The following is a 12,891-nucleotide window of genomic DNA, read 5'->3' as shown; positions in this document are numbered from 1 at the left end:
CCGACACTACGTCGACCCCCTAGCGAGAGGGAGCGACGGGGGCGGTTCTGCGGAGCTCCTGAGTGGCGGATACGAGGGACGAGGCGGGGCCAATGCCGGCGTGCCACTTTCTGATTGGTAGGTTTTGGGGTCCCGCCCCTGAGAGGAGGGCAAGGCCATGGTAAAAGATTACAGCTAGGCGCTCCCGAGGTCAGAGGCTTAAGTCTAAGGCACTGAGCGTATCATGTTGAAGATGAGCGGGTGGCAGCGACAGAGCCAAAATCAGAGCTGGAACCTGAGGAGAGAGGCGAGTACTGACTCCCATCTGCCCTTTGCCCTCCCGTCTCCTCAGAGTTGGGGCATCCGCTCTTTAGGATTGGCCTCACGCCTCCACAGTGAAGTCAGGGACCGTCCGAGAGAGGAATGGGGAGAGTCCCTTATTCTGGGGTGGTGCTTACAAACCCCCATTGCTTCGGACGACAGCGTCTCTCCACCCCTGCCCGGAGCCGGAGCATGGGCCCTGCTCTGTGCTGCTGGGCAAAGGGACCTCGGCTGCCCTAGGGAAATTCATTCTCTCCCGTAGCCAACTTCAGGCCACCTCGTTAGGCCTGTCCGCGGGGAGGCAGCAGGACACACCCCCGCTCTAAGACTGAGTTACCATCGCTCAAACCGTTTCCGCCCGTTCGCCACCATCGGCCTTCTCCCTACCCTACCCCCAATCCTGTCTCAGTCTCAGCGTCTCTGGTGTCAGCATGGCCACCTCGGTAGCTGGGGCTACTGGACCCTGCAGGGCTGAAAGGGGAACCTTGACACAAGCCTTTGGGAGGGGTGCCGATGGACAGGGAGCGGTGTGTTTTCCCTTTGCCGTAGAGGTCTCTGGGCCTCCCGCACAAGAGAGCAGCCTGGATCTCTTAAGTGTAGGAGGCCATTTGGGGTCTCCCCAGGGTATCGTCCTTCCCTCGGGATTAGTCCCTGCCTCTTTAACCCGGTCCTGTCTCCCAGCTAATCTCTGTGTAACCATTGCATCAGGCCAGCCCCGTTTGGCTCTGCAGCCTTCTGACCTGAGGCTCCACTGCTGATGAAAGCCAAGTCCCACGCACTGGAAGGCAAGGGAGGGTTCCCCAGGGAAGACAGCCCTGCAGAGAAATATTTCGGGCAATATTGCATCTCCAGTCCCTAGGGATCGGCAGCTGCCACTCTGCGTCTGCCCCTTCCCTATAAGAGAGATTGGGGAGAATTCATTCATTCTTAACAAATACTTAATGAGGACCTACTGTGTGCCAAACAGTTTGGGGCTCAGGGAACATCCGTGAGCAAGAGGAAAAAATCATCTCAGTGGGAGGCCTACAGTAAACAAAATATAAGTGCCATGGAGAAAGCTAAAGCAGAGAAAGGAATGGAGAATGTTCAGGATGGAGGTTACTGTGTTACATCAGGTGGTCAGGAATTACCTTAGGTAATTCCTCCTCTCAAAACCCTCCAATGACTTCCCTGACATGACATAGGAAGTCACTGGAGAGTTTTGAGCAGAGGAATGACCTGTTTTAAAAGGTTCACTCAGGCTGCTGTATGGTGAATAGACTTACGGAGGGGTGGCAAGAGAAGAAATGGGAAGACCTTCTGCAATCAGGAAGTTTCTGCAGTAATTGAGAGATGGTGGTGAATTGATCTAGATTGGAAAGAATGGAATTAGAGGTGTTTAAATTCTTCTAAGCAAAGTTTTAAAAACTCATTTTTAAAGAATGAGTTAAGGGCCGGGCATGGTGGCTCATGCCTGTAATCCCAGCACTTTAGGAGACCAGAGGAGTGGATCACACGAAGTCAGGAGTTCAAGACCAGCCTGGCCAACGTGAAACCCCATCTTTACTAAAAATACAAAAATCAGCCAGGCATGGTAGTGCATGCCTGTAATCCCAGCTACTCAGGAGGCTGAGGCAGGAGAATCGCTTGAACCCAGGAGGCAAAGGTTGCAGAGCGGAGATTGTGCCACTGCCCTCTAGCCTGGGCAAAAAGAGGGAGACCCGTCTCAAAAAAAAAAAAAAAAAAAGTTAAAATTTGCTAGTACTTTGGATTGCAGGGTGTGAGAGGAATGAAGGATGATACCAAGGTTTTTAGCTTAAGCAACTAGAGTTGTCATCTGAGATGGGGATGACCTTGGAAGGGGAAAATCAACAAGTTTGCACATAGTCTTAGGTACCTATTAGACATTGAAAAAGAAATGGCAAGTAGGCAGTAGACAGCAGAGTCGGAAGTTCTGGAAGAGGTCCAGACTGGAAATACACATTTGGAGGATGTCAGTGTGGGAATGGAGTTAGGAAAATGCTACAGGATGTCAGTGTGGGAATGGAGTTAGGAAAATGCTACGATTTGTTCCCTTCCCTATAGTTTAGTCTTTACCCTGGCAGGTTTAAGGCCTGCCTTGAATTTAGAGAAAGCTGAGTTGGCCAGAACTTTGCTATTATGTAACCAGGACTACAAATGTCAGCAACTAAAAATAAAGTCAGGCCCTCTTCTGCCCTTGGAAATGGCTACAGGGACCAAGTATGCATACCCCACAAGACCAGAAGTAAGGACGGACCAGTAGGAGGCTGGAGATAAAAGAAAAATAAGGGCCCAGCATGGTGGTTCACGCCTATAATCCCAGCACTTTGGGAGGCGAGTAGATCACAAGGTCAAGAGATGGAGACCATCCTGGCCAACACAGTGAAACCCCATCTCTACTAAAAACACAAAAATTAGCTGGGCACGGTGGTATGCACCTGTAGTCCCAGCTACTTGGGAGGTTGAGGCAGAAGAATCGCTTGACCCTGGAGGCAGAGGTTGCAGTGAGCCGAGATTGCGCCACTGCACTCCAGCCTGGCAACAGAGACTCCGTCTCAAAAGAAAAGAAAAAAATAAGTTGCCTCTCCCCCTTCCAAAAATGGCTAACATTTCTCTTTGTTGCCTACAGTGTTCAAGAAGGAAGTGTATCTTCATACATCACCACACCTGAAAGCAGGTAAACTTAACCTACCCTTTCCCAAAACCAAGTCCTAAGAGATGCTGCTTAGCCTCCTTTTGCTGAGACCCTAAGAGATTATGAAAAGACCTAGAGAAGGTGGGAAAGGAGGGTTTGAATCTGAGCAAGCTTTTGCTATCAGGCTGTCTATTCTCCTGGCTTGCTCCTACAAGGTGAGCAAACCACTTTTCTTAAAGAATGTCCTAATGGAAAGATGGTCCTCAAAGAAAGCCCCAACAAAGACAACTGGTTTGCCTTACCAGTCTTCAGTCAGGGTTAAACTTTCACTAGTCTTCAGTCCCACTTGCAAACTCTATTGATAGTTTCCAGGAGCAATTACCAGGTCATTTGTGCTCCCTTCTCCTGTGTGGGGAGCTCAGGGAAATAGTCCTTCAGCTCAGCCTAACCTTGATGGGGACAGGAATTTGACTAGTCCTCCAGATCCCCTAAGCATGGATATCCAGGCACTTTGCTTCTTCAAGTCCTGGGCAAAAGCAAGGAGGGAATATTAATATAAACTAGGAGTTGATAAATTTTAAAGGGCAGGATAATAAATATTTTAGATGTTAAGAGCCCTATGGTCTCTAGCGTGACTCTTCATCTCTGCCACTGTAGCACCAAAGCAGCCATAAACAGTATGTAAATAAACAGATGTGGTTGTATTCCAATACAACTTTACCTACAAAAACAGGCATCAGACCAGCTTGCCAACCTGTGGCATAGACTGTTTGCTACATGGAGCTTGTTCCAGCCACTCCCCATTACCCTGCAAATGTGCTTTTCCAGACTGATCCAACTGCAGAGATGGCAGCTGAGTCATTGCCTTTCTCCTTCGGGACACTGTCCAGCTGGGAGCTGGAAGCCTGGTATGAGGACCTGCAAGAGGTCCTGTCTTCAGACGAAAATGGGGGTACCTATGTCTCACCTCCTGGAAATGAAGAGGTAAGAATGCTAGGCCTAAAGCTAAAGGGGGATGTTATCTTTTCCTTCTCAATTAATATCTACGTTCCCTTTCTTCATTTCCTTGAAGGAAGAATCAAAAACCTTTACCACTCTTGACCCTGCTTCGCTGGCTTGGCTGACTGAGGAGGAGCCAGAACCAGCAGAGGTCACAACCACCTCCCAGAGCCCTCGCTCTCCAGATTCCAGTCAGAGCTCCCTGGCTCAGGAGGAAGAGGAGGAAGACCAAGGGAGAACCAGGAAACGGAAACAGAGTGGCCATTCCCCAGCCCGGGCTGGAAAGCAGCGCATGAAGGAGAAAGAACAGGAGAATGAAAGGAAAGTGGCACAGCTAGCTGAAGAGAATGAACGGCTCAAGCAGGAAATCGAGCGCCTGACCAGGGAAGTAGAGGCGACTCGTCGAGCTCTGATCGACCGAATGGTGAATCTGCACCAAGCATGAACAATTGGGGAGCATCAGTACTCCACTTGGGCCACACTACCCACCTTTCCCACAAGTGGCTACTGACCACCCTCTCACTAGTGCCAATGATGTGACCCTCAATCCCACATATTCAGGGGGAAGGCTTGGAGTAGACAAAAGGAAAGGGTCTCAGCTTGTATATAGAGATTGTACATTTATTTATTACTGTCCATATCTATTAAAGTGACTTTCTATGAGCCAAGGTCTTTTACTTTTTCTTCTTGCCTTTAGGGGCTTCAGGGGGTTTCCCCTCAGCTACAGCCAACTGTTTCTTTAGATCCAAGAGTTTCGCCACCTCCGCAGCAACCTGGTTCTTGTCTGCCTTTTGTGCTTTCAGTTCTCGGACAATGTTGCCCTAAGATAAAGGGGGGTGGGAAGGGTAACAGTGAGGCAAGAAAAAGATCTATTTAGGATTCAGCTTGTCCAGTCTCCCACAGGGCTTAAGCTGCATACTTGTTTTGTCACTTCATCCATCAGCGCTTGTATCTGCTGTGGCCCGGCTGTTGTAACAGTCTCTATAACTGTTGGCTTTGGGGATGTTTTTGCCTGGAGGACAACAACAAAGTTAGCACCAGCAACCATAAATATCCCCTAACCTCCAGTTTTATACAGCATCTCAGAGGGAAAGTGATTACCTTTAAGTCGAAGGTCTCTTCTAGCTAAGACAGGAAAGAAAAACTAAGTGAGGAAGCAGCAGGCCCAAAAGATGGAAAGAGTGATGGGTGAGGACTACTTAGGGAAATTAAGGAAGTGATGCTGTGGCTGTTGTGGAGCGAGGGCACAGCCTTTAGCTTTTCTCACCTGGCCCCCTCCAAAGCGCTGCCTTAAACTTTCAATCTGGTCATTTTCCAATTTTTGGAACAAGGGACTGACCTGTAAAAAAAAAAAGTTCCAGAAACATCTGCTGATTAGATACAGCCTCTACCGGACTATACAGATGACCTCTCCAACCCCAATCTCTGATATATTTTAGAAAGAACGAGCATAACACTAAGCTAATATCTGCTGATTTTAGGAAATCAGCGGTAGCTTTCCCTATGAAACCCCAAATAATTTATAGGGACAGATTCTTTAAGCGCTCTAAGGATGCTAGGCTGATCCAGAAGTTTAGCGATGTACTTACTTTTTCATTTTGTGTCAAAGAGGAAATGGCTATTTCCTCTTTTTCACTGCCCACTATCTGCTAGCATTGTGGAGACTAGGTGACCAGTGTTTCTTCAAATATCTGTTTACCAGTTAGTTTTGTGTGCCAGGTTCTGGTTTCTGGCATGAAGAACAATGAGGATGTACAGATAATTCTGAACTTGTGAATGACTACCAAGGACTTTATATCAGAAACTTGAGTCCCATGACCAAAGTAACACTGGAGAGATGTTAGGTCTTCTCTCACCCACTCCAAAAGCTGCATAGCAAAAGTGTCAATTTTAAGACAGGCTGGCTCTTCCACCTACTGTGCCAATCTGGTGTCCTGCTGGTAAGGTACACAGGAAGTTTGTCAGCAGGATACTGCAGGCTGGAGGTGGGAGCTGCAGCTGGGCCTGGATTGTGGCACTAACCGTGGGCATGTAAGGCTGAAGCATGACAGAGAGCAAGGCAGCTATATTCACTGCCAAGCCAGTCACTGTGCCTGCCCGTTGCCTGAGGAAGAAGAGATATTAGTCAAGACCTCCAGGAGGACACAGCTTACAAGCCACTTTATTCCTTTAGCCAACCCTCCCCGCTTACCTACCTGTCAGCCTCACTGCCTTTAATCCGCTTCCAGGGCTCATTCACCTGAATGTATTGGTTGCCATGTCGAGATATGGTGAGGATACTGCGCAAGGCATCCCGGATCCTGGGAAGGGAGGAAGCAGGCCAAGGTGTAATGTCCTACAGGGACCCATACAAGGCTCTCAACACACCAGCAGATGAGACAGAGATGTCAGTTACTTACCGAACCTTCTCAAGCAGCTGGTGATAGTGCTGGAGCTCCAGGGTGACATGGGCCAGCAGGCGCTGATCATCAGGGGTGAGCACCATCTCAGGCACATAGCCCCCAAAGAACTTAGACACAAACATCCCAGCTCTTGGTTGGGAGTAGGAAAGGAGAAGTGGAAAAAAGAGGGGAAGTTATTATCCACTCTCCTCCTTAGAATTTGACCCCATTTCCACAACTGTACATTCTCTCAGGATTCCTGCCTAGAACAGGTAACTCCTGGCTCCCTTAAGCCAGTAGACAAGGCTTAACAAATGAATTATTTACTCTGTCTCTCCCCTAAGAATCTGACTCTGCACATAAAAAAACCTGATTAAGTTAAACAACTTTATTTCTTATTTTTAAGAAGTCATTACTCAAAATCACCAAGCTGAAATATGTGTTAATTGCTATCAAACAAATACTCTAGGTAAGGACTTTTTTTTTTCTTTTTTTTTTTTTTTTTGAGGAGTCTCACTCTGTTGCCCAGGCTGGAGCACAGTGGCATGATCTTGGCACACTGCAATCTGCCTCCCGGGTTCAGGTGATTCTCCTGCCTCAGCCTCCCGAGTAGGTGGGATTACAGATGTGCGCCACCATGCTCGGCTAATTTTTGTATTTTTAGTGGAGACAGGGTTTCACCAGGTTGGCCAGGCTGGTCTCGAACTCCTGTAGGTAAGGACTATTTATTAAATGTGGTTAATGACCAAACCTGAAAGTGAGTAGCAGGACTGACCTATAAGGGTCGAGGGTTCAGAGAGCGTGACGAAAGAATCCTAAGCTACGGAGGATACTGCTTTAGATTGCAGAAGAGCTGAGATAGGCACCAATGATAGAATGTGAGCCTAAGGTAACAAAAACTCTGAGTATAGCAGAAGTCTTTTTTTTTTTTTTTTGAGACAGGATCTCCCTCTTTTGCCAAGGCTGGAGTGCAGGGGTACAAGCACTGCTCCACTGCAGCCTCAATCTCTCGAGCTCAAGAGACCATCCCATCTCAGCATCCTGAGTGGCTGGGACTACAGGTGTGCGCCACCACGCCTGGCTGATTATTTTTGTAGAAATGGGAGACTCATTATGTCAGTCAGGCAAGTCCTGGCCTCAAGTGATCCTCCTGCCTTGGCCTCCCAAAGTGCTGGGATTACAGACATAAGGCACCATGCCCAGCCCACAGAAGCCTCCTACCCCCACACCAAAATAACCCCTTTCTTCGGCCAAAGTTTTCAATGATCTGCAGGTGAACTATTTTGCTAGGAGAGAATACATCTTCAATTCTACAAAGAATAGTAATAAGAACACAATTTACAAAAACCCACTTTATAACCAACTTTGCTAAATCACATCTCTATAGTTAACTGTTCCATCAAGCATACATAGCCTCATATGTGCTAGGAACAGATCCCAATTAATAGAAATCAACTTTCCACACTGTCCTCACAGCCTCCTGCCCATTTTCTAGTTCTCTCCACATTCCCATCTCCTGAGGGAAAATGAGCCCCACCCCAGCTCACTGCTAACTCTGACCCCTTACCAATTCCCACCTGTTGATGAAGTTGCCCAGGTTGTTAAGCAGCTCAGAATTATTCTTCAGCAGCAGGTCCGTCCAGGAGAAAGCACTGTCCTGGCCCTCAGGCCGAATGTACAGCAGATAGAAGCGCCAGATGTCGGCAGGGATCCCCGTGTCCTGGGCCATGTCCCCAAACACTCCCACACCCCGGCTCTTAGAGAATTTCCCATCCTCATAGTTCAGGTACTCTGGACAGAGGAGAATGAGAACTATCTGCTCAAATCACATCCTTCCCCTCTCTAGCCCACTAACTCTTCCTTCTTTCCTCTTTCTAATCTCAACTATGGTTGTCTAGCAACATTTCTCCTTAAGGGGCTGGTATGCTCAGATTTTGGGAGTCCTTTCCTATCCATTCTGGCCCTTTTTTGTCTTTGCTTGTATCTACTACAGAGTTTTAGCTTTGGACTTTTGCTTTCTTCAGGTTCTTGTTTCATTTCTCTAGGTTGAGTTCTCATTTTAATTATTTCCTATTTCATCTCAACTCCTAACTCAAGACAGCAGCTCTCTAAGATCTTTTTCCAAGTACTGCCTCAACCCTCATTTCCTATGAACACCCCATCAGTAGTCTTCCAGGGTACTTACCTGTAGCAATGAGGTGGCTGACCAAGGTATAGTTATCCTCAGCTCCTAGGGCTGAGCAAGGAAAGACTATGCCATGGAAAGGAACATTGTCTTTGGCCATGAACTGATATAGGTCCACCTAAGGGAATGTAGTTAGGAGAGATTTCCTGAGACCTTCTTCAAAGGCCAGGAGACCAGACACCCAACCCTAAGACCCACACCCTACCGCCTACCCTCCCCATGCACAGCCTAACCAAGAACTGCTCACTTGCTCTGGGTTCTTCCACCATCTCTCCCACTGGTCTGTGTAGTTGGCTGTGATGGACAAATAGCCAATAGTGGCATCAAACCAGACATAGAATACCTGGAGGTCAGGAGGAGGTAAACATGTTAGGGACCAATCCAAAGTCTCAAACTGAAACAAGACATAATCAGCAGTCTATTCTGCTAGCCCAGGGTCTCAACACCAAGGCTGAATGATATGAATAAAAAAGGGTTTTTACCTTGTCTTCAAAACCTTCTAAGGGTACAGGGGTTCCCCATTTGAGGTCTCGGGTTATGCAGCGTGGCTTAAGGCCATCTCGAAGCCAAGAGCGGGTGATAAACCGGGCATTGGGAGTCCAGTCACTGCCAGGCAATGTCCTCCCCAACCACTCTTCCAGTCGCTTCTCCAGCTGAGATAACGGAGAAAGACAAGAGGGTTGATTTAGGAAAGTCTCGTATATGGTTAGCATAAGGATAAACACATACAACCTTTTTGGAGCACAATTTGGCAATATATAACTTTTTTTTTTTTGAGACAGAATCTAGTTCTGTCGCCCAGACTAGAGTGCAGTGGTGCAATCACAATCACAGCTCACTGCAGCCTAAACCTCCTGGGCTCAAGCAATCCTCCTACCTCATCCTCCCCAGTAGCTGGGACCACAGGTGCACACCACCATGTCAGACTAATTTTTGTAACTGTTGTAGAAACAGGGTTTTGCCACATTGCCCAGGCTGGTCTTAAACTCCTGAACTCAAGCAATCTGCCCACCTCAGCCTCCAAAAGGGCTGGGACTACAGTTGTGAGCCACCATGCCCAGCCTTAACTAGATTTTTAACACACAGCCAGTGGCTTGCGCCTGTAATCCCAGCTACTCTGTTTTTTGTTTTTGTTTTTGTTTTGAGACGGAGTCTCGCTGTGTCTCCCAGACTGGAGTGCAGTGGCACGATCTCGGCTCATTGCAAGCTCCACCTCCCAGGTTCACGCCTCCTGAGTAGCTGGGACTACAGGCACCTGCCACCACGCCCGGCTAATTTTTTGTATTTTTAGTAGAGACCTCGGAGTTTCACCGTGTTAGCCAGGATGGTCTCGATCTCCTGACCTCGTGATCCACCCGCCTCGGCCTCCCAAAGTGCTGGGATTACAGGCATGAGCCACCACGCCCAGCCTAATCCCAGCTACTCTGAAGGCTGATGCAGGAGGATCACTTGAGGATGGGAGTTCATGACCATCCTGGGCAACACAGCAAAATCCTATCCCTAAAAAAAAATTTTTTTTTTAATTTTTAAAAATATGGAACACTTCACAAGTTTGCATGTCATTCTTGTGCAGAGAACGTGGTAATCTGCTCCATATCAGGGTCTCACTGTCACCCAGGCTGGAGTACAGTGGCACATCATGGCTCACTGCAGCCTCAACCTTCCGAGCTTAAGTGATCCTTCCGCCTCAGCCTCTTGAGTAGCTGGCACAACAGGCACGTGCCACCACACCTGGTTAATTTTTGTATTTTCAGTAGAAATGGGTTTCACCAAGTTGCTCACCCTGGTCTCAAACTCCTGGGCTCAAGCAATTCTCCCGCCTCAGCCTCCCAAAGTGTTGGAAGTTGGAATTACAGGCATAAGCCACAGTGCCCAACCAATTTTTTCTTTTTTTTAATAGAGACAGGGTCTTGCTTTGTTGCCCAGGCTATTCTTGAACTCCTGGCTTCCAGCGATCCTCCTGCCTCAGCCTCCCAAAAGTGCTGGAATTATAGGCATGAACCACCATGGCCAGCCGAGGAAGTGCAAAACAGAAAAAAAAAATTTTTTTTTTTTTCTTTTTTTTAGGTAGGGTATCATTCTGTTGCCCAGGCTGGTCTCAAACTCCCAGGCTCAAGCAATCCTCCAGTCTCGGCTTCCCAAAGCATCGGGATTACAGGTGTAAACCAGCATGCCCAACCAAAAAAAAAAATCTTTTTTTTTTTGAGATGGAGTCTCGCTCAGCTGCCCAGGCTGGAGTGCAGTGGCACGATCTTGGCTCACTGCAACCTCCCCACCCCCAAGTTCAAGCGATTCTCCTGCCTCAGCCTCCTAGGTAGCTGGGACTACAGGTGGGTACCACCAGACCCAGTTAACTTTTGTATTTTTAGTGGAGGTGAGGTTTCACCATGTTGGCCAGAATGGTCTCCATCTCTTGACCTCTGACCTCTTGATCCACCTGCCTTGGCCTCCCAAAGTGCTGGGATTACAGGCTTGAGTCACTATGCCCGGCCAAATTTTTTTTTAATTAGCCAGGCATGGTAGTACACGCCTATAGTCCCAACTACTCAGAAGGCTGAAGCAAAAGGATAACTGGAGCCTGGGAGTTTGAGGGTGCAGTGAGCTATGATTATGCCACTGCACTGCAGCCTGGATGACAGAGACCCTGTCTCTAGAAAAAAATTTTGTTTGAACACACTTGACTATATACCCTTAGTCTAGGGGAGGAATCAGGATTGTCAACAAATCCTAAACTCTTTGTTTTTTTTTAGACAGAGTCTCGCTCTGTCTCCCAGGCTGGAGTGCAGTGGCCGGATCTCAGCTCACTGCAAGCTCCGCTTCCCGGGTTTACGCCATTCTCCTGCCTCAGCCTCCCGAGTAGCTCGGACTACAGGCACCCGCCACCTCGCCCGGCTAGTTTTTTTGTATTTTTTAGTAGAGACGGGGTTTCACCATGTTAGCCAGGATGGTCTCGATCTCCTGACCTCGTGATCTGCCCGTCTCGGCCTCCCAAAGTGCTGGGATTACAGGCTTGAGCCACCGCGCCCAACCACCTAAACTCTTTTTAATAGGTTATTTTTTTTGTAGATGTACCAGCAAAGCAATTCTGAAATGGTTTTAGGTGTATTGTAGGATTGAGCTAATAAGTAAATGTGCTGATGCTTATTGAGAACCAGGACACTTACAGTGGAAGAAGGTAGATAAAGACATGAAATAAATAAGAGAAAGTGATGAAGAACTCTGTGGGGATGGACTGAAATTGCAGGTGTCCATGTGAACCTAAAATAAATACCAACTGGCCGGGCGCGATGGCTCACGCCTGTAATCCCAGTACTTTGGGAGGCTGAGGCAGGTGGATCACCTGAGGTCAGGAGTTGGAGATCAGCCTGGTCAACATGGTGAAACCCCGTCTCTACTAAAAATACAAAAAAAAATTAGCTGGGTGTGGTGGCAGGTGCCTGTGATCCCAGCTACTTGGGAGGCTGAGGCAGGAGAATTGCTTGAACCCTGGAGGTAGAGGTTGCAGTGAGCCAAGATCGTGCCACTGCACTCCAGCCTAGATGACAGCGAGATCCTGTCTCAAAACAAACAAACAAACAACAACAACAAAAAAAACAAATACCAACTCTCTTTGCTGAAAGGTCCTAGTAGCAAAGATACCCAGTAGCAATGAGCACATCTACCATCTAAATTTAGATTTCGGTATCTAATACTGTTCCCTACTAAATTAAACTCAAGGTTGGTGACACAGTTGATTTCAAGGCTGAACCGGATGAACCTAGAGTATCTTTTTATGCCACAAATTAAGGAAGGGTTTAAAAAATGATGGGAGATCTCAAAAGCAGAGAAGTCACCTTGAATACGTTCCTACTGACGAAATAAGTGACAATTTGAACATGAAAATAAATTTAGGACAGGAAAGGATTATAAGAACTTGAAAAAAATAGGAATCCATGAGTCCATACTGATAATAAACAGCTAACTAAATTTAAAAATAAATGGAGGGGGCCAGGCGCGGTGGCTCACGCCTGTAATCCCAGCACTTTGGGAGGCCGAGACGGGCGGATCACAAGGTCAGGAGATCGAGACCATCCTGGCTAACACGGTGAAACCCCGTCTCTACTAAAAAAGTACAAAAAAAACTAGCCGGGCGAGGTGGCGGGCGCCTGTAGTCCCAGCTACTCGGGAGGCTGAGGTTGGAGAATGGTGTAAACCCAGGAGGCGGAGCTTGTAGTGAGCCGAGTTCGCGCCGCTGCACCCCAGCCTGGGTGACAGAGCAAAGACTCCGTCTCAAAAAAAATAAAAAATAAAAAAATAAAATAAAATAAAAAATAAATGGAGGGAGAAGGATAAATATAGAGGGTAGTGGTAGAGTTGGAAAATCACCATAATAAAGGTAAAAATTATCAATG

General features: G+C 47.6%; 3 protein-coding genes across 15 annotated transcripts in view; 2 read left to right on the top strand and 1 right to left on the bottom strand.

Annotated features, from left to right (window-relative positions):
* Positions 1-2: 2 nt before the first annotated feature.
* On the top strand, positions 3-4,597 carry DDIT3 (DNA damage inducible transcript 3). 3 transcript variants are annotated; one of them, XM_045366592.1, is made up of 4 exons: positions 3-117; positions 2,930-2,977; positions 3,669-3,919; positions 4,008-4,597. In XM_045366592.1, exons 3-4 carry the CDS (start codon positions 3,713-3,715, stop codon positions 4,377-4,379), a joined length of 579 nt encoding a protein of 192 aa, XP_045222527.1. In that variant the 5' UTR covers positions 3-117; positions 2,930-2,977; positions 3,669-3,712; the 3' UTR covers positions 4,380-4,597. The 3 variants fall into 3 exon arrangements, with proteins under 3 accessions (XP_045222527.1, XP_005571389.1, XP_015286589.1); XM_005571332.3 differs by lacking the exon at positions 3-117 and adding an exon at positions 189-286 and having other exon boundaries at positions 3,764-3,919; XM_015431103.2 differs by lacking the exon at positions 3-117 and adding an exon at positions 189-286.
* On the top strand, positions 189-3,916 carry LOC135966251 (DDIT3 upstream open reading frame protein). 2 transcript variants are annotated; one of them, XM_065524489.1, is made up of 3 exons: positions 189-286; positions 2,930-2,977; positions 3,764-3,916. In XM_065524489.1, the coding sequence occupies exons 1-2, from the start codon at positions 224-226 to the stop codon at positions 2,969-2,971; spliced, it is 105 nt and encodes a 34-aa protein (XP_065380561.1). In that variant the 5' UTR covers positions 189-223; the 3' UTR covers positions 2,972-2,977; positions 3,764-3,916. The 2 variants fall into 2 exon arrangements, with proteins under 2 accessions (XP_065380561.1, XP_073863391.1); XM_074007290.1 differs by having other exon boundaries at positions 3,669-3,916.
* The window catches only part of MARS1 (methionyl-tRNA synthetase 1), a 26,965-nt gene continuing 18,608 nt past the window's right edge, over positions 4,535-12,891 (bottom strand). For 2 of the 10 annotated variants that reach the window (XM_005571335.4, XM_005571337.4), the window contains 11 exons: positions 8,983-9,153; positions 8,748-8,843; positions 8,501-8,618; positions 7,893-8,106; positions 6,334-6,465; positions 6,130-6,234; positions 5,852-6,038; positions 5,202-5,273; positions 5,036-5,059; positions 4,854-4,946; positions 4,535-4,755 (listed from right to left, as the gene is read on the bottom strand). In XM_005571335.4, the coding sequence (XP_005571392.3) occupies positions 4,609-4,755; positions 4,854-4,946; positions 5,036-5,059; positions 5,202-5,273; positions 5,852-6,038; positions 6,130-6,234; positions 6,334-6,465; positions 7,893-8,106; positions 8,501-8,618; positions 8,748-8,843; positions 8,983-9,153 (1,359 nt within the window). In that variant the 3' untranslated portion in view covers positions 4,535-4,608. Of the gene's footprint in view, positions 4,756-4,853; positions 4,947-5,035; positions 5,060-5,201; positions 5,274-5,851; positions 6,039-6,129; positions 6,235-6,333; positions 6,466-7,892; positions 8,107-8,500; positions 8,619-8,747; positions 8,844-8,982; positions 9,154-12,891 lie in introns of those variants that run through there. The other 8 variants (XR_012420380.1, XR_012420382.1, XM_005571336.4 and 5 more) reach the window with 6 other exon arrangements.

This window comes from Macaca fascicularis, chromosome 11 (genome assembly GCF_037993035.2).
Source record: "Macaca fascicularis isolate 582-1 chromosome 11, T2T-MFA8v1.1".
Taxonomy (NCBI): domain Eukaryota; kingdom Metazoa; phylum Chordata; class Mammalia; order Primates; family Cercopithecidae; genus Macaca; species Macaca fascicularis.
The sequence above is the reverse complement of the archived record's forward strand: the minus strand, read 5'-3'. Positions and strand labels throughout refer to the sequence as shown.

Coding starts and splice junctions, on each gene's coding strand:
- DDIT3 (XM_045366592.1), top strand. CDS start 3,713: ATGGAGCTTGTTCCAGCCACTCCCCATTACCCTGCAAATGTGCTTTTC. Junction 3,920..4,007: donor CACCTCCTGGAAATGAAGAG/GTAAGAATGCTA, acceptor ATTTCCTTGAAG/GAAGAATCAAAAACCTTTAC.
- LOC135966251 (XM_065524489.1), top strand. CDS start 224: ATGTTGAAGATGAGCGGGTGGCAGCGACAGAGCCAAAATCAGAGCTGG. Junction 287..2,929: donor GCTGGAACCTGAGGAGAGAG/GCGAGTACTGAC, acceptor TGTTGCCTACAG/TGTTCAAGAAGGAAGTGTAT.